General features: G+C 52.5%; 2 protein-coding genes across 3 annotated transcripts; one reads left to right on the top strand and one right to left on the bottom strand.

The window, feature by feature from the left end:
• Positions 1 to 2,750: 2,750 nt before the first annotated feature.
• On the top strand, positions 2,751 to 11,502 carry SERHL2 (serine hydrolase like 2). 2 transcript variants are annotated; one of them, XM_085317997.1, is made up of 12 exons: positions 2,751 to 2,827; positions 3,644 to 3,877; positions 3,951 to 4,064; positions 5,189 to 5,230; positions 5,953 to 5,972; positions 6,182 to 6,256; positions 7,097 to 7,206; positions 7,475 to 7,554; positions 7,912 to 7,946; positions 8,714 to 8,790; positions 10,281 to 10,374; positions 10,818 to 11,502. In XM_085317997.1, exons 2-12 carry the CDS (start codon positions 3,730 to 3,732, stop codon positions 10,932 to 10,934), a joined length of 912 nt encoding a protein of 303 aa, XP_085174123.1. In that variant the 5' UTR covers positions 2,751 to 2,827; positions 3,644 to 3,729; the 3' UTR covers positions 10,935 to 11,502. The 2 variants fall into 2 exon arrangements, with proteins under 2 accessions (XP_085174123.1, XP_085174124.1); XM_085317998.1 differs by having other exon boundaries at positions 8,717 to 8,790.
• Positions 11,503 to 12,399: 897 nt separating this feature from the next.
• On the bottom strand, positions 12,400 to 16,176 carry RRP7A (ribosomal RNA processing 7 homolog A). The gene is made up of 7 exons (XM_085317999.1): positions 16,084 to 16,176; positions 15,847 to 15,989; positions 15,099 to 15,224; positions 14,660 to 14,783; positions 13,938 to 14,035; positions 13,381 to 13,579; positions 12,400 to 12,870 (listed from the first exon to the last, which is right to left on the bottom strand). The coding sequence occupies exons 1-7, from the start codon at positions 16,133 to 16,135 to the stop codon at positions 12,785 to 12,787; spliced, it is 828 nt and encodes a 275-aa protein (XP_085174125.1). The 5' UTR covers positions 16,136 to 16,176; the 3' UTR covers positions 12,400 to 12,784.

A 16,176-nucleotide genomic window follows, 5' to 3' on the forward strand; every position in this document is an offset into this window, starting at 1 on the left:
CTGGCTTGATAACACCAACACCTTTGATGGGCTCATTTCTCTGTCCCCTAAAGATGGATGTAGTTCACAAGGATGGACCGTGTGTCATGCTCCCAGGCTCCATGCCAGATGCTCTCTCCCTTTCAGATGGCAGCTCTGYGGTAATGAATTTTCCTGGCCATGGCCTGTTTTCCTCCACCTTGGAGGAGGTTTGTGCCACATCACTCCTGCTCCTGACACAGGATCCCCTTCCTCCGGAGTCATGTCATAGGCATAGACAAACTSCCAGCCTAGCAGCTGCTACCTGTGAGCAGCCCCCTGCAGCTACCACCTCAGTAATTACACTGCTTTCTGATGGCRTCTTCTGATTAAACCCTGGAAATTCAAAGGAAGGCCCTGCCCTGCCCTCCTTAACAGCTGCAGTGATTGGTTTTCCTGTGTGTCTTATGAATCCGTTCTGCCAGGCTCTCTCTTGCTTTCCCCCTTTGTAATCAGACACCCATCTCTGACTGTTGCGAGGGAAAAAAAGCTATAGACTGTACTTGGCCCCTCTCCTTCAGGGTGCTTTCCTGGTGCTTGTTGTCTGCTTTCCTGCTCCTTTGTGGAGGAGGCCTAAGCAAAACCAAAGCACTGGGCTTTGCAAACCTGCAGGAATTCATGTTCTGACTTTCGTYCTAATAGCTCACCTGGAGGGGAGGCTGTAGGCGGCACAGCTCCCTCTATTTCTTGTGAATGGGTCTCCAAGCTTCCCTTTGAACTATGGTGGTGCAGAGCCTGTTTTGCTTGGATGAGTTTGAGATAGACAGGAGATACACGGCTGCAGCTTATATGCAAGTKTATTTCAAGCTTCACAAGCTGCTCTGAAAATGTATTATATAATCTAAGAGCCTGATGTCCTGATCTGAGCACAAGAGATTTCAATTACCAAAGTGAGAATAATTCCCTAAGAACAAGGATTCCTTCTGTTCTTTCTAATTGTTCCAGCAAGGAGYTTCCACTGCTCACAATCCATCCAGACTGCATCGTTCAACTGCTTGAAGCTTGACTGAAGGGGAATGGCTGTGGTCTATGTTAGGCCTCATGGGCTCTGAGTGCTGTGCTGCAGGGAATGGATATGCACCAGCAAGAGGTGTTCACAGCRATACTCAGGTATTAACTGCCTTGTGATTTCTTTTTCTTCAAGCCTGGCTTATGGAGCCACCCCATTTCCGGACAACTAACCAGTAAACTGTATAGAAATCTCTCTGGCTGGGGGCTGTCCGTCTTTGTACAGAGAAAGAGTGGAGCTGCTAATGCAGTGCTGTTAGCGGTTCATCTGCTGTGCTGGGTAGTGCTGCAGTAGAGTCAGTTCACTATGTTGGGTCACAGTATGGGTAAGTGACTCTTGTCTCTTGAGCAATGCGAGTCCAGCAAATGTTAGAGTTCAGAGAACTTTCTGCATCAAAAAGTGATAGAAGTTCAGCACTGGTGTCATGTACTCAGCTTCTCTGATGTCACCTTGATGCTCCTGGGCCACATTTAAAACAGCTCACACTGCAATGTTGCAGTACAAGCAGTTTACATTATCAGTAGTGTGTCTGCTGGGGGTCGTCAAGGATGAACAGTACCTCTGTGATGGGCGCTACTCATAGATCCTCACATACCTGATAGGCTGATCGCTGCTTCAGACCATATGGACATCATTAGTTCCTCATTAACAGATCAGAAAAGAGCCTATGAACCTGATGGCTTAACATTTAGAGAGAGATCTTTCAGCGAATAGAAACTGGAGTTTGTCACCTCTGGTTTAAGTGGATTGAGGAAGCCAAAACTGCACCTCATTTCTCAGTTCCAACATGTCTTCTCATTTCCCATGCAGTCTCTAACACTGCCACATGGGCTAAAAGAAATGGAGCCCTGCATATCTTGCCCTCTAAGGAGAAGGGCAAAATGCAGASGAGGACAGAGAGCAAGCAACCTGACCCTGCTGGTGGGGCTCTCTGCAAGTCACTGGCCATCTCCTCGCACAGCTCCTCCCTGCCCAGGGCACCAGAGAGATTCATGGCAGGAGCTGGGTCAGGACAGGGGCTCCAGCACTAGCAGGAGGATGTGGAGGCTGTGATGGCTTTAGCCATGCGTGTAGGCAAAGGGCTTCCAAAGCCTGCAGAAGCGGGCATGCTGGCTCGCTGCAACTAGGGGAAGGGAGGCCCCAAGGCAAGGAAGTAGGAGTGGAGCTGCGAAGCGTCACATGCCTGCCAGGATCTTCCTTCTGTGGGAAGGGGGCATGAAAGAGCGACTCTGGGGAAGACAGGGCCGGCCAAGGCCTCGGCTGKCCTTACACCAGGGAGGACACTCCAGGAGGGGGTGGTGGTGGTGGTCCCTGCCAACCTCCGTCCCCTCCACCCAGGGGGACAGCCAGGGCTGGCTTTGCAGGTGCAGCGCTCACATGCGCTCCTGGATGTGCTGCACGAGCTTCACGCACTGCTCCGCTAGGCAAGGAGAGCGGTGGGGGTCAGGGCCGGCGGCTGGGGCAGAGGCCGGGAGGCCTCGCAGCAGGCACCGCCGCCCATGCCGTGCTGGGCCGTGCCGGGCCATGCCCGGCCGGGCCGTGCCAGGTCTTCGCGCTGCAGCGCCGAGCCCAAAATGGCGGCGCGAGGCGGCGGCGGCGGCGCCCAGCGGCCGGTTCCGCCCTGCAGTTCCGCCGCCGCCGCCACCTGTCGCCGGGCGCCTCCGTGCCGGGTCCCTCCCCCTCCTCTTCCTCCTCTTCCTCCTCCTCTTCCTCCTCCTCTTCCTCCTCCTCCTTCCCCGCCGGCCGTCGCCGCCTCCCGGGCCCCGCTGCCTTTCTCCGCTGTCCCGAAAATACCGAGCGGTAGGAGGGGGCCGGGGGCGCCCTGTCCCGCCGGCCGGGCACGGGCACCGCGGGGCAAAGGCCCGGGGCGGGCAAGGCGCTGCGGCTCTGGGCGGCCCCGTCCCGACTCGTCCCGCTCCGCGGCGCCCCGCAGCCCTGCTCGGCCCCCGGGTCGGGGGCTCCCCGGGCCCGGCCCGGCAGCCCGGGTGGGGGCACCCCCGGGGGGGCTGAGGCCCGGCCGGGCCGTGGCTGGGCAGCAGTGAAGGCCCCGGGCTGGGCTGAGCTGGGACCTGGGCGAGGCCCCGGCGGGGCGGGCAGGCCCGTGAGTGCCCCCCGGGCTCGGGCAGCGGTGACCTGCGGGGCCCGGCGGGCTGCGGGCAATGGGCCCTGCCTCGCGTGGGTCCTCGGGGGGCGGCAGCAGCGAGGTGCGCAGCCAGCTGCTCCCGCAGAGGTGCCGACCCCGTGTCGTCAAGGCGGAGGAGAGGGTGGCAGAGGTGGAGACGGCATCCTTGCTCCTGGCACTGCCTAGTCTGAGACAGGTGCCTGCTTTGCTGCAGCTGGCTGGGGGAAATCTGTCTGTTTTCCCCTTGCCAGATCTCCTGCGTGTCAGCTTGGGGCTGCTGCGGAGGTGCAGAGAGGAGGCTGCCTCCTCCCGAGCAGGGAAAGCTGGTTTTGTGCTAGGAGCATCACGAGTACGTGCTGGGAAGGGGGTGTCCCCAGACAGGGAGCCAGGGGCTGCAATTTGGGATGTCGAATGGGGAAATGCAAATCAGCAAGCTGCTAATTAAAACCAGAGAAGGCTGGCGAGTTACTGAAGACCTCTATTACTTTTTCCAGAGCTCTAGGCCATTCGCAAGCTCCCTGGGACCTGCTCTGAGCACTTGGCTCTCTGGGGACGTCGCTTGCAGCACCCTGCTTTAGGCATGTTCTCAGAGRTGAAGTTTCCCGTGCCCTGGGGCCACGTGGCAGCCAAGGCCTGGGGTCCCCCACAGGGGCACCCCGTGCTGTGCTTGCATGGCTGGCTCGACAATGCTAACACCTTTGACAGGCTCATCCCACTGCTGCCCACAGGTGGGTTTGGCATAGTGGAAAGGCCCCTGTGCTGTGCTGCAGGGCCACGTGCCTGATGCTCTCTCTCTTTCAGACCACCGTTACGTGGCAGTGGATTTTTCTGGCCATGGCCTGTCGTCTCACCGACCTGCAGGCTCGCTCTACCACTTCCTGGATTACGTGAGTGAGGTGCGCCGTGTGGCAGCAGGTGAGCAGTTGAAAKGATCTCCAAGGGGATGTTTGAGCAGGAGGTGCCATATCATTTTTGCTCCTTGGAATGTCAGACAGCAGTCASAGCTGGGAGAGGGCTCAGTTCCCCTCTGCTTCTGTCCGGCCTGATGTTTCAACTGCAGGCTGAATAAGCATCCCTCTTTCTCACTATTTTGTGAGAGGAAGAAAGAGTAAACCCTGTGAAGAAAAAGTTTCTGTCCAGAGAAACAGTAATGGTGGAATGGTGGATGGTGGAATGGTGGATGCAGCTAAATAGCTCAGTTCTGCCAGACTGATGTTTTGTAAGCAGCCAGAAATCTCTGACCAGCACTAGGTATAAGTTGGAAACTCTTCCAGTGCCTGTTTCTCCAGGGATTGCAGCTTGGCACTTGCCTTAGTATAATTCAAATAGATCTGAAAATGAAGATATCTTGGGCTGCTAGTAACTCCTAGTCTGACTGCTTATCTGCATGCTAATTTTGGGGGAGTGTGTGCCATGGGCAGTTTTGTATTCCTCGTTCAGTAGACAAAGATCCCCTAGGATTTCTTTTTAACTTGTTAGAGGGTAAAATACCTCTTTCAATGAGACATTTTTCACATAGGTGGCATCGATGAAGCAGTATTTTCCCATAAGCTTCTTGGGTTGCCATAAAAATGGACTGAAGAGCCTGATGTGCTGAATGGTGCAAAAATCTTTCACTTGGAATAATCACGCTTTCCCCAAGGCAGCAGACCAGATTCTGCATCTGTATGTCTCTCTCAGAACATCCTGCAACAGGGTGCTCTATCAAGGTGCCTGTCTTCATGCACACGCTGCGCGGTCAGGCTYCTTTGCTTCTTGCCAGTCTTGTGTCTGGCAATGAGTGGGAATTGGCTGTAGTGTGTTTGCTATATGGAGAGAGCTTGAGAGTTGCATGACTTGACTTCCAAGAAAATGAAGTGGTGGATGTTCTTTTTCTTTAAAGCTGGCCTACTTCACCACCTCATTTCTGGATTAGGAAACAAATGAAGCAGTGAAGAAGGCCTTCGGGGGGTAGGGGCCTGTATTGGTGGAGAAGCAGCATGCTGCTGCTGCTCTGGCTTCTAATGCAGTGCTGTCTGTTTTTATCTGTTACCACTTAGCCTTACAGTGGAGACGGTTCACTCTGATGGGTCACAGTATGGGTAAGTAGCTCTTGTCCTTGTAAGCTGTGAGATTCATGGAAACACGAGTCATTAACTAACTTACAAGACATGCTTCTAGGAACTCAGTTGGAATATTTATTATGTCACATAAAATACAAGGCTCCTGACTGAGAAATTCAAAAACTTGCACCCTTGTTTAAAGTGCCTTTCAGGGCCTTGTAGTACCAGCAAGGGGAACTGCTCCTGTGTATCTCTTCCCACCACGAGGAAACAGTGCTGTGCAGAAAGGGATGGTCTAAGGCAGGAGTGCTGGCCACAGGCCTTTCTGCTGCTCTAGGTTTTGTTGCTGTGTCGGGGAGAGGCTAGGCCCTTCTTGGTAGGTCATAGAGCTTGCTGAGAGGAGCCAGTATTCCAGACTCCATCCCTTCGTCCCTGGGACACGATTGGGTTTTGTCATGATTGGGATTTTGCTCGCCAGGGCTGTTCTGTTCACAGCTTGCAGTACCTGCATACTATAGTGTTTTAACTAGTAACTCCTCCCTGGCCTGTGTTGCCTGTGAAGGAGAGAGCTGGGGCAGCCCAKGGGGTCTGGCTGGCGAATAGCCCTGTGTCCCCGTTGCTGGGAGAGCTCTGCTCTGTAGCTTTGTCCCTTGGTACAAGACGCACTGGTGCTTTTAAGGCAGCTCTGGCCGTGGGGAAGGGGAGCTGCTACCACCACAGATTGTCCTGTGCATAACTGAGCACCCTTCTTTCCTTTGCAGGTGGATCTGTGGCAGGAATGGTGAGTAAAGAGCATCTTCTCTTCGTGGGGTTTGTTTTTTCTGCAGCTGGAACAACAAAAGGGAGAGGAATAAAGGGACAGACTGTGTGGGATTTGGATCTCAGGGAAGGGGAAGCCCTTTCTTTTTTCCCTGTCTGGTGCAGCAGAGTGAAGACAATACTCAATTCTCAGCTTTTCTCTCCTACTCATAATATTTCTTCTCTCCTCAGTTCTGTTTCCTTTATCCAGAGATGGTGGATAAGCTGATCCTGCTGGAAAATCTTGGCTTTCTGCTAGCTCCAGAGGTTAGATTTCATGTCTCCTCCCCTTTCCCCACTTTTTTTTTTTAAATAAATTAAAAAAAAAGATGGGTTGGGCTTTCCCCCTCCATTTGTTAAAAAACAAACAAACAAAAAAAAAAACCCCATGGATATGACCGGTCCCTGGCAGGGCACAAAATTGCCAGCACTCTTCCTTTTTGTCAAGCACAGGTCTGCTACTTTGTGCGTAGGTCCCTGCTTGAAGAGAGCCCTTGTARGACACTTGGTAGTCCTCAGCATTCTGCAATCTCGTAGCATTGAAATTTGCTCATCTATGCCAGGCCCTTGTACAAAGGGARTTGGAATAGCTGTCAGAGCAACTCCTTGCCAAGATTGTATTTTTGCCAACAGTTTGTTTGGTGACCTGGGTGCAAGATTGGTGGATTTTTTTTTCTGTTTTGTTGTTGTTCTTCCTCTCTTGGCAGGACATAAAGCTACATTTCCAAACTATCATTGTCACTACCAGATGCTGGAACTTTGGTTGGCAGCAGTGGGGACAGATGCCTAGGGTCAGAGACACAAAAGATACCAAACTTCCCCTGTTATTTTGAACAGTTGTCCTCAAATAAAAAATGAAGTAGGAGAGGGTGGGAAAAGGCTGCAAGCATAAGGTTGATAACTTCCTACCCAGCAATGTTTAGTTTTCTGCTCCTGCCTTGCCTGCTTGTATTGCTGTTTCTTTGCCTCCAGAAATGGGCATTTTTAATATGACACCCTTAACTGATACCAGTTAAGATGCTGGAGGGTGAATTTCTGCCCCTGAGAAAGAGTAAAATGACATAGAAATGAGAGGTCGCTTCAGTGTCCTGCGTTCCTCTGTTTAAGGAAACTGAGGCATGGCTGAAATCAAAACGGATGGCRATTGACAGATTACTGAGCCTGGAGGCGAAGCAGCAACCTCCCAAAGTGCGTAGCCCCGAAGCAGCGCTGCAGAGGTAGGACCCCATCTGTCCCCTTCATTCCTGGTCAGCCCTCACCCTGGCTGGAGTTTCATGTGGCATGAAGCAGAAGGGGAAATTCTGTGTCCCCATACTGCCCACTTCAAGTTCTCCCCTGGAATCTAAGCAAGACCTTTTGCTTCCCTTGCCACCTTCCTGCTGTTTTCCAAAGCAGCCTGAGAGCTTGCTTTCATCTTGCTGTGCCACTTTTGCTTTGCTTCCTCCCTTTTCCGGCAGTACAACCTCTCTGCCATGTCTCCCCCAGGCTCTTAGAAGCAAACAGACATCTGACAGCAGAGGGGGGGGCAATCCTACTGCAGCGAGGAGCGACTGTGACACCCGCTGGTAAGGGGCCTGTGCTGCTTGGACAGGGCTGATCACAGCAGTGGCCCAAGGCTGGGTGTGGGAAGAGAGCAGTGCCAAAAGCCATTGTCTTTCAAAGGGTACAGGGTGCCCTGGCTGCGAGTTTGTACAGCCTGGATAGGAGCAATTACTTCTGGAGGCAGAACTCCCTAGTCCCTCCAACTGGTGTTGGTGCTCAAGTCCTAAAATGGCTGAAGGAAAGAAATTGAAAAAGGAGAAACATGAATTCATCCCCTCCCTCTTGTCTGAGAAGGTGTTGGGCTGACCCCAAAGGTGAGGGGAGGCAGAGGCATGAAAACCTTCTATGAGACGCAAAGACCTTCTCTTGTTTCATTCCAGGCCTGGTGTATAACAGAGACATGAGAGCCCATATGGTGAGCATTGCTGTTCTGACTTGCCCTCTGCTGCCTCTGAGCCCTGAGCTTGCAAAAAACACAGCGAAAGTTGAGGCCCACTCACTGAGCCCAGGCTCTGCCTCCACCCAACCTTTTRCTTACTGCTTTCTTAAGTCTCGCGCATCTTTTAAGTGCTGCTGTTAAAGAGCCCGCACTTGATCATTAACTGACTCAGCTTACAGAGTCACTGGAAAATATTACTGAACTTTTTAGCAGTTTGTCTGTGCCAGGGCCTCCTGGCCACATTTTCCTGCTGTTATATCTCTTCAGGCAGCASATGGATGGAAGCTCCAAGTCAGCTTTTCAAACAGATCACCCTTATAAAGAGCAGGGGAGGGAGCAGAGCAAAGTCCTCACGGCTGATAATTTGATAATTTTGTGCCACTTTTCAACAAGTGGGGCTTGTGCTACCTGTGCTACTGCCAGAACATGAAAGCCAGACTGTTTTACTTGTCTCTTTTCAAGCAAAAAAAAAAAAAATTTAAAGCCTTTCTCTCTGTAAGATTATTCCTATTTGTGCTGTATCCCAGCAGGCAGCGTTTGCAGYGCTGAAATGCAGCTGGGCAGGAGGAGCTATTGCAGAGCCAGCCACTCTTGAGAGCAGTGCATCCTGTCCCAGCAAAGCAGCCTTGGGGTATCAGCCCTTTCTGCACTCAGAGCCACTAGCGTACTAGGGGTCAGGGACATCCGTCTGCCCCAGCTCCTGTCCCTGACCTTTGCTGTTCTCCCTGCCTTTGCACCTGCAGCAGAGTCGAGAGTCTCTCACGGTGGAGCAGTGTGTGAAGCTCCTGCAGAAGATCCAGGACCGTGTTCTCATCATCGTGTGAGTGCAGCACAAGCAAAGCCAGCCCTTGCAGTCCCCCTGGGTGAAGAGGATGAAGGTTAGCAGGGAGTCCTCCACCACCTCTTCCTGTGCAGCAACCACCCAGCTCCTGGGTTGGGTTCTTGGCCTCCAAGAACAGCGGTATTTCCCCAAGCCCCTGACTGTGCTGAGCTGGGCAGGCTCCCGGAGCAAGCACAGATGAGCCGACACAGCCTCCTCTCGGCCTGGCACTGCACTATCAGGCTGGAYCTCCCTGGTGTAAGGCCAGCCGAGGCCTTGGCCGGCCCTGTCTTCCCCAGAGTCGCTCTTTCATGCCCCCTTCCCACAGAAGGAAGATCCTGGCAGGCATGTGACGCTTCGCAGCTCCACTCCTACTTCCTTGCCTTGGGGCCTCCCTTCCCCTAGTTGCAGTGAGCCAGCGTGCCCGCTTCTGCAGGCTTTGGAAGCCCTTTGCCTACACGCATGGCTAAAGCCATCACAGCCTCCACATCCTCCTGCTAGTGCTGGAGCCCCYGTCCTGACCCAGCTCCTGCCATGAATCTCTCTGGTGCCCTGGGCAGGGAGGAGCTGTGCGAGGAGATGGCCAGYGACTTGCAGAGAGCCCCACCAGCAGGGTCAGGTTGCTTGCTCTCTCTGTCCTCSTCTGCATTTTGCCCTTCTCCTTAGAGGGCAAGATATGCAGGGCTCCATTTCTTTTAGCCCATGCGGCAGTGTTAGAGACTGCATGGGAAATGAGAAGACATGTTGGAACTGAGAAATGAGGTGCAATTTTGGCTTCTTAAATCTACCTAACCCACAGAAGGCTTCACCTGTGTATTTTAAGGATTAGTCTCTGTGTCCAGAACAGAGAGAAGCAACATCACCATGAGGGTAGGTCTGCTAGACCATACAAAGTATTCCCCTTTGAGTCTGGCACGTCACCTTATTCCATCACATATGGCGCAGTAGGCAACATTACAATCTTAACTCTGCAGGAGGTCTAATGCTGGGTTTTCAAAGACAGCTGCCCTGGTACCTTCCTCCCCTCTGTGCAGGGCACAACTTGGGATTCRTGTTTAAAGCATGGGGAAGGAACAGAGGAGAGGTGTAAAAGCTGGCTAGAAGGGAAAAAGGACCAGAAAACAGGGTGGAGACAGAGGGGAGCAATGTGCTCAGACAAGTTAAAGAGCCAACCTAGAGGCAGTAGGAAGGGCACTAGTGTTTAATTAGTCTCCACTCTGATACCCAGGATTTTAAAAAGATGGCTTGATTAGATAATAGCTGTTTAGTTGAGCTGTGCCTTTGACTGCCATGTATGAACCTGTAACTCTGCTGTTTACAAGCAGCCCCAGTCTGGCACTGGTTTACAGCTTCATGAGCCTGGAAGAAAGGAGTTAGGTCTAGTGTCATGTGCCCCCCCCCAACATCTTGAAGAGGCTCTTCCTAGCCAGGACAGCAACACAGACGGACATCATCGTACGTTGTGCTGAGCCTCACTCTTAATTTTCCAGAGCACAAGATGGACTCCTGATTCCACATAAGCTAGACAGCAGAAATCCCTTTGTGAAACCACTACGGGAGGCATTCGAGTCTGTCCTGAAAGAGGTGAGAGTAAACTCTAACCTTGCATTTYCACTCGATGGGGCATTGGGAGCAGTTGCTAGAGAACAGCTCACTTGGTGGATACCCCCAACTAGAGAATGTGCCTTAAATAGTCCAACTCTCAACACAGGGAGTAAAATCCAGCTTTGCCCCTGCTGCCAAAGTCACACTCAACACTATCCTCTGGGCCCGCCTCTTCTGCTCCCCATCATTGTTCTGCCTCCTTCACTCCACTGGACTGTAATCTCACTTTATGAGATGGGTATCTGCACCTTTTGCAGATATGAGACAACACAATGCCCAGCCCTTCTTTCAGATTCCATCTTTGTATTGTCTCCTGTAGCTTCATGCTCCAGTGAGTGCCACACAATAAGCACAGCTTGCCTGAGGGAATACTTTCCTGGTCCACATCTTCTGTACTCCCCCCTCCTTTTTTTTTTTTCCAGCACATCCAGCTAGTAGAGGTGCCTGGGAGCCATTTTGTACACCTGAATGAGCCTGAGGTGGTGTCTGGGGTCATCAGCAACTTCCTGACAGCACAGGACACCAGAGCCAGGCTCTAGACTGGGTCTCTGCAGCAGCAGCAGTCCAGTACGGTTATCAAAGTGTGAGAGAATCCTTCTGACCTTCCAGCTCTGGGAGTGAAGGGATAACCCACAGGAACCCTCACCCAGAGGGAAGTGGCCTTCCACTTGTTCCTTCCTAACTTCTGCATCCTGAAATAGAGCAGGAATACAAGCACAGGCATTCTTTGTGGAAGCAGCAGTGACAAAAGCTGTAGTATTGCAAGGTACATGGCTCCTCCTCAGCTCCTCTCTGAGGATGGTGCAGCCAGTCTCCTCCCAGAAACAGACCCACTGAAAAAAAAAAAAGTTAAGTGTTCTGCTTCTGTCCATGGATGCCTGAGCTCAGAAGGCGTTGGCATCTTTTTTCTACTACCAGAGCTGCTGCCTTTTTTAAACCACCTTGAAAGAGWGCTCACTTGGGCATGGAAGGCCATTTCAAAGAACTCCTGGAGTATGCGTAGCAGTTGTCCCAGCTGCTTTGGCTGGAGGATTAATTAGCAATAGGAAAATTGGTAGAGATGATTTCTGTTCCTTTAAATAAAGATTGATCTCTCGATATTAATAATGTTTCCTTGACTGCATAGGAGAATGAACCTTCTTTTGGGATCCCACCCAAGCAGCTAAAATGGCAGTCTGAAGGCGAGGCAGTGATTCCATATGCATTCTGCTTCAGATGCTGTGTGTTAAGTTTCCATCTACTTCCTAAACTGATGCAAAGCCAGCTGAAGCAAGCAGGCCTGGTGGACTCCCCACATGCCATAGAAGCTGCATTTTAGTCTGTTTTCTGCAGGAGGGTCAATCCATTTTAACACAGCTCTGTGAGCTTTATCATTTCCTTCTTGCATTGATGTTCATCCCTTTATTGAGGCTACAGGCAGTGAGATAGGTGTGTATAAGCCTGGGGGTAGGGGAGTTAATTTTTTCTGATTGCAGCAGATGCAGTCACAGAATGTGGTATGGTGATCARTCTTTAAGGCCCAACATTGCACCAATGTTATGTAGCCAGTAGCAGAAGCATTGCCTACAGCTGCATGTGCCCTTCATTATCCTTACCTGCCTCTTGTAGACTGGCAACAGGTTAAATGGAATACAGCCTTGGAAGAAATCTGGTTTCTCCCTCCAAAGCCAGGCTGCCATCTTGCCTTGTTCTCACGAACATGCTGAGCAGCAGAAACTCCCACAGCCCAGGTCACACCTATCTGCAGAGGTAGGACTAGGGACTTGGAAGATCTATTCAAAAGGGGAGCTGCCWGGGAAGGAAACGCTGGGGGGAAAGGCTGTGCTCTGTTTCAAACCACTGAACTCTGCTTGGGWCACTGATAAGGAAACATCCCAACATCCCAGGCTYACACTTCCCCACCCTCAGATAACCKGTGGTTATCAGCCTAACCTGTGCAAAGGACAAGCAGCATACAAGGAGCTGTCTCAGAGCAGAGCCAGGGAGAGAGAACCATTCCCRTGGTTTGGGATCATAACAGCAGTTTATTTACAGTTCTTCAGTCATTCCCTGTCCCTGCAGAGGCTGTGCTACATGAATTCTGGAGGATCTTAGGTAGCAGGAAGATAGTTTGTCACAAGGAYGGCTTCAGTCCCTTCTGGCCTATGTATTCTGGAAGTGGTGCCTCAGGGCTGGACAACAGCAGTGCAGGTATGGCCAGGAGAACAGATATAAGTGTGAATGAAGCCTCAGCTCCCTCAGCTGTGGGTGCTCGGACTTCCCATCTCAGATGCAATGGCAGAGACGACCTGAAACTGCCTCAGTTCCTTGAAACCCTTTGGCACATGSAGTCCATACGCCTGTCCCTCCCTCTCCAACACAGACAGCTGAGGAAATGGTCTGACACGGTTTAGTATGGCCGAAACTTGCGCTGGGCTCGCATCAGCGCGATTCTCTGCTTGTCCTCCTCAAACTTCTTCCTCAGCTGGGCAATGTCTGAAACAGGCAGAAGGAGGAAGAGGGCAGGTCACACAGAGGAGCAGATTTCTATCCCCCTACGGAGCTTCACCCTGGCTGCTCTCAACAGCCCTGTACGCACTGGGAAGTGGTTCAGTCCCAACACATGCAGACACACATTTCCCRGAGTTGATTCTTTTGGGCCAGGGCTCAGAGCAAGGCTGTGGCTCTAGCCACTTATCTCTTGCAGTGCTGCAGCTCCCTCTTGAGGAGGGGAACAGGTTAGTTTTCCCATTCAATTGCTGTTTCTGTGCTGACTGAAGAAATCCCTATTAGAAAGCCACATTTTTCTAACTCTCTCACAAAACATTTATACAGCCCCTATTAGGCAAAGAGGTGGCATGGAGCCCACAAGAAATGGAGAGACCATTGACACAACACAGCAACTGGTCACCTACAGTGACCACTGAAAGAAAACTGGTGCTCTTAGGGCCACAACATGAAAGACAAGAGACAGGGGAAGGGGTAAGAGGAGACAGAGGCACTCACGCTCTCTCTTGGTCTCACGATGTTGCCAGGCATAAAAGTTGAGCAACTCTTTGCGGGCCCTTTTCCGCCTCTCCCTCTCTAGCACGCGCAGGTTGGCAGCCTCTGTCCTGGGCAGGCCAGGCTTCCGGCCCTTCCGTGTTACCTTCACCCAGCCCTCCTCATCTGGAACACCTTCCTCCGCTGCTGCTTTGGCTTCTTCCTATAAATACAAAAGGGAGAGGTTGAATGGAAACGTGCTGCCAAGTGCTTAATTCCCCCATAGTCCCCCTTACACACACACACACACACACACACACACACACACACAGTTACAGCTCTTGCTTCTGCACAAGATTTGAAGGACAGCACAGGTCGGAGGACCTGGGACCACGCACAGGACCAAGCGCTCACGGCTCAGTCACAATATCACACGCCAGACAGAACCGACTGTATTTGTGGTACTTCTGTGAGCCCTGGGAGAAGCATCAGGTGTTACAAGACACCTGTGTGACAGATCCTCTCTCTTCCTTTTGCCCCCAAAACTGCTTTGCTGGGTTCCTTCCCCAGCCCGGCCTCACCTCTGCTATCTGTTTGTCATAGTCTTGCATGAAGGCATCCACCTCAGCCTTCAGTTCTTCACGATCCACCACTGAAGCTGCATAGCTGGCGATCCACTCTGAGACAAAGAGGACAGAAGTCCACAGTAACCTCTGTTAGAAGCAAGTTCTAAGGGAAACTGCTATAGAGACAGTTCCCATTTCCATGCACCTTCAGCCTCCCCACCAAACTGATTCATGAACAACTGRCTTGTGGCCCAGGCCATGGCCAGTAAACAGCTAAGCAGTGCGAAGAGCTTGCAACTGTCCCCAAGCAAGACTGGAGTATCCTCAAGCCCAACATTCACAGCTGCGTTCCTGCAAAGCAGTCACGTCTGAAGTCCTATCATCTTGACAAATGCCTTGTGCCTGTTAATGAGCCTGGCTCCTGTCCTCAAGGGCAAGCCACAGCCAGCTTCTCTACACAATACCGAATAGATAAGGGGAAAAACTGCCCCTCCATCATACCAAGTAAGCCTTTCCCTCCATAGGGGCACAGGACCACATTCCACAATTTTCAGCAGAACGAGATAATTACCTTAAGACTAAGAAAAGAACAACGAAACACTGGGTGTCTCCCATCTCAGTCTCAGTACAAAGTAGTGGGAATTAATTTGGTGAGATACATGGGGTAGGATTCATGAAAGGACAGGTATTGCTTTCCCCTGCCCTGCTTAACAAGGAAATAGCTAGGAGCGACTTACTGCTAATACCAGTTTTCACAGGATGACTCTCTGTTGATATCAGCAAGGGACCTCTCTGTGACAGGGCTTTGGCYGCCTGGACACCAGCTGGGCTCCTGAACACCACATATGCTACTCGGAAACCCTAAAAGAAAGGGGCCCTCAGGTCAATCAGATACATCTAGGGACCTGATGACACTGCAAGAGTTGCAGTACAACAAATTAATTAAATCAAGCCACAGATTACACTGGAACAGCAAAAAAACAAAAACAAACCAAAAAACAAACACACACACACACACAACACACACATATATATAACATAAACTTAGGTAATCATACCAGCTAATCCCTCAAAATGATCTTCCCACATCTTGTGCTCCAAACAGCACCATCCAACACTTGACATCTCTTCCCATTCTCACTACTAAAGCATCAGCCCCTTCCCCCCAAGCTTTACCTTTGTGGTTTGGCGGTTGAAGAATTTGGACTTGAGTTCTTCTGTTTTCTCTCCTATTTCTGGCTTATCACGGATGTCCACAGACTGAACAGGCCCACAACTAAAGAACAGCTTAGACAAAGATTCCTTCGTACAGACATTAAAGGACCAAAAAAAAAAAAAAAAAAAAAAAAACAAAAAAAAAAAAACAGTAAAGCAAGACTGATCTCTTTCCGTACCTTCACACCTGCAGAAGGCATTAGGGGGCCCTCTGACAAAACCCCCAGGCCCCTTTGCCCACTGCTCCCACCTGGCAGCACGTTACCTACCAGCTATGCGGACGCATCCTCCGCAGCCCGTTCAGCTCGTCCAGCCCTTGCCCCGGAGCGGGACCTGCCCACGGCACGGCAGAGCCGCCGCTGGGCTCTGGCCTGTTAGCTCACCCCGGGGAACCTTCTGAGGAGCACCAGCACCGAGAGCGCTTCGAGGGCCAGAAACCTGAGGGGACACAGCCCCGGGGAGGGGTGTGGGGGCCCCACAAACCTCGAGAGGGGGGCAGACACCCAAGAAAGGTGGGAGGGGGCACAGGACGGATTGACACCTCAAGGGACAGGCCGGGGGGGGGGGGCAGAGCCCCAGGAGGACAGACAGCCCCGGGGCGGGGGGACGGACGGACACGCTTTCCCACTGCTTCCACCGCCAGCCCAAGCCCTGCGGCGGCCCCTCCGTCCCTTTTGCCGCCCCCTCCCTCCCCGGCGGCCCCACTCACCCGGCCGCAGTACGGGGGCACGTTGAGCACGAAGAGGGTGCGGCGAGGCGGGTGCGYGGCGCCGGCCCCTTCCCGCACCCGGTGCTCCTTCACCAGGAGGCAGTGGGGCGAGCGCTGCCGCGGCCCGAACTTCACCGCCAGCGCTGTGGGCGACGCACTGGTTAGAGCCCCCCCTCCAGCGGCCCGGCCCGGCCCGGCCCGGCCCCGGCGCCCCCCGAGGCGCCGCGCCCCCCTCACCCGTGTATCCCGCCGGCGCCCCGCCAGGCACGCGCTCCGCGGCGGCCGCCATCTTAGCTCCGCGGGAAGGGCCGCGCCGCGAGGGCTGCCGGG

The sequence above is a fragment of the Rhea americana genome, unplaced genomic scaffold (genome assembly GCF_003343005.1).
Source record: "Rhea americana isolate MKP2758 unplaced genomic scaffold, rheAme1 scaffold_511, whole genome shotgun sequence".
NCBI lineage: Eukaryota > Metazoa > Chordata > Aves > Rheiformes > Rheidae > Rhea > Rhea americana.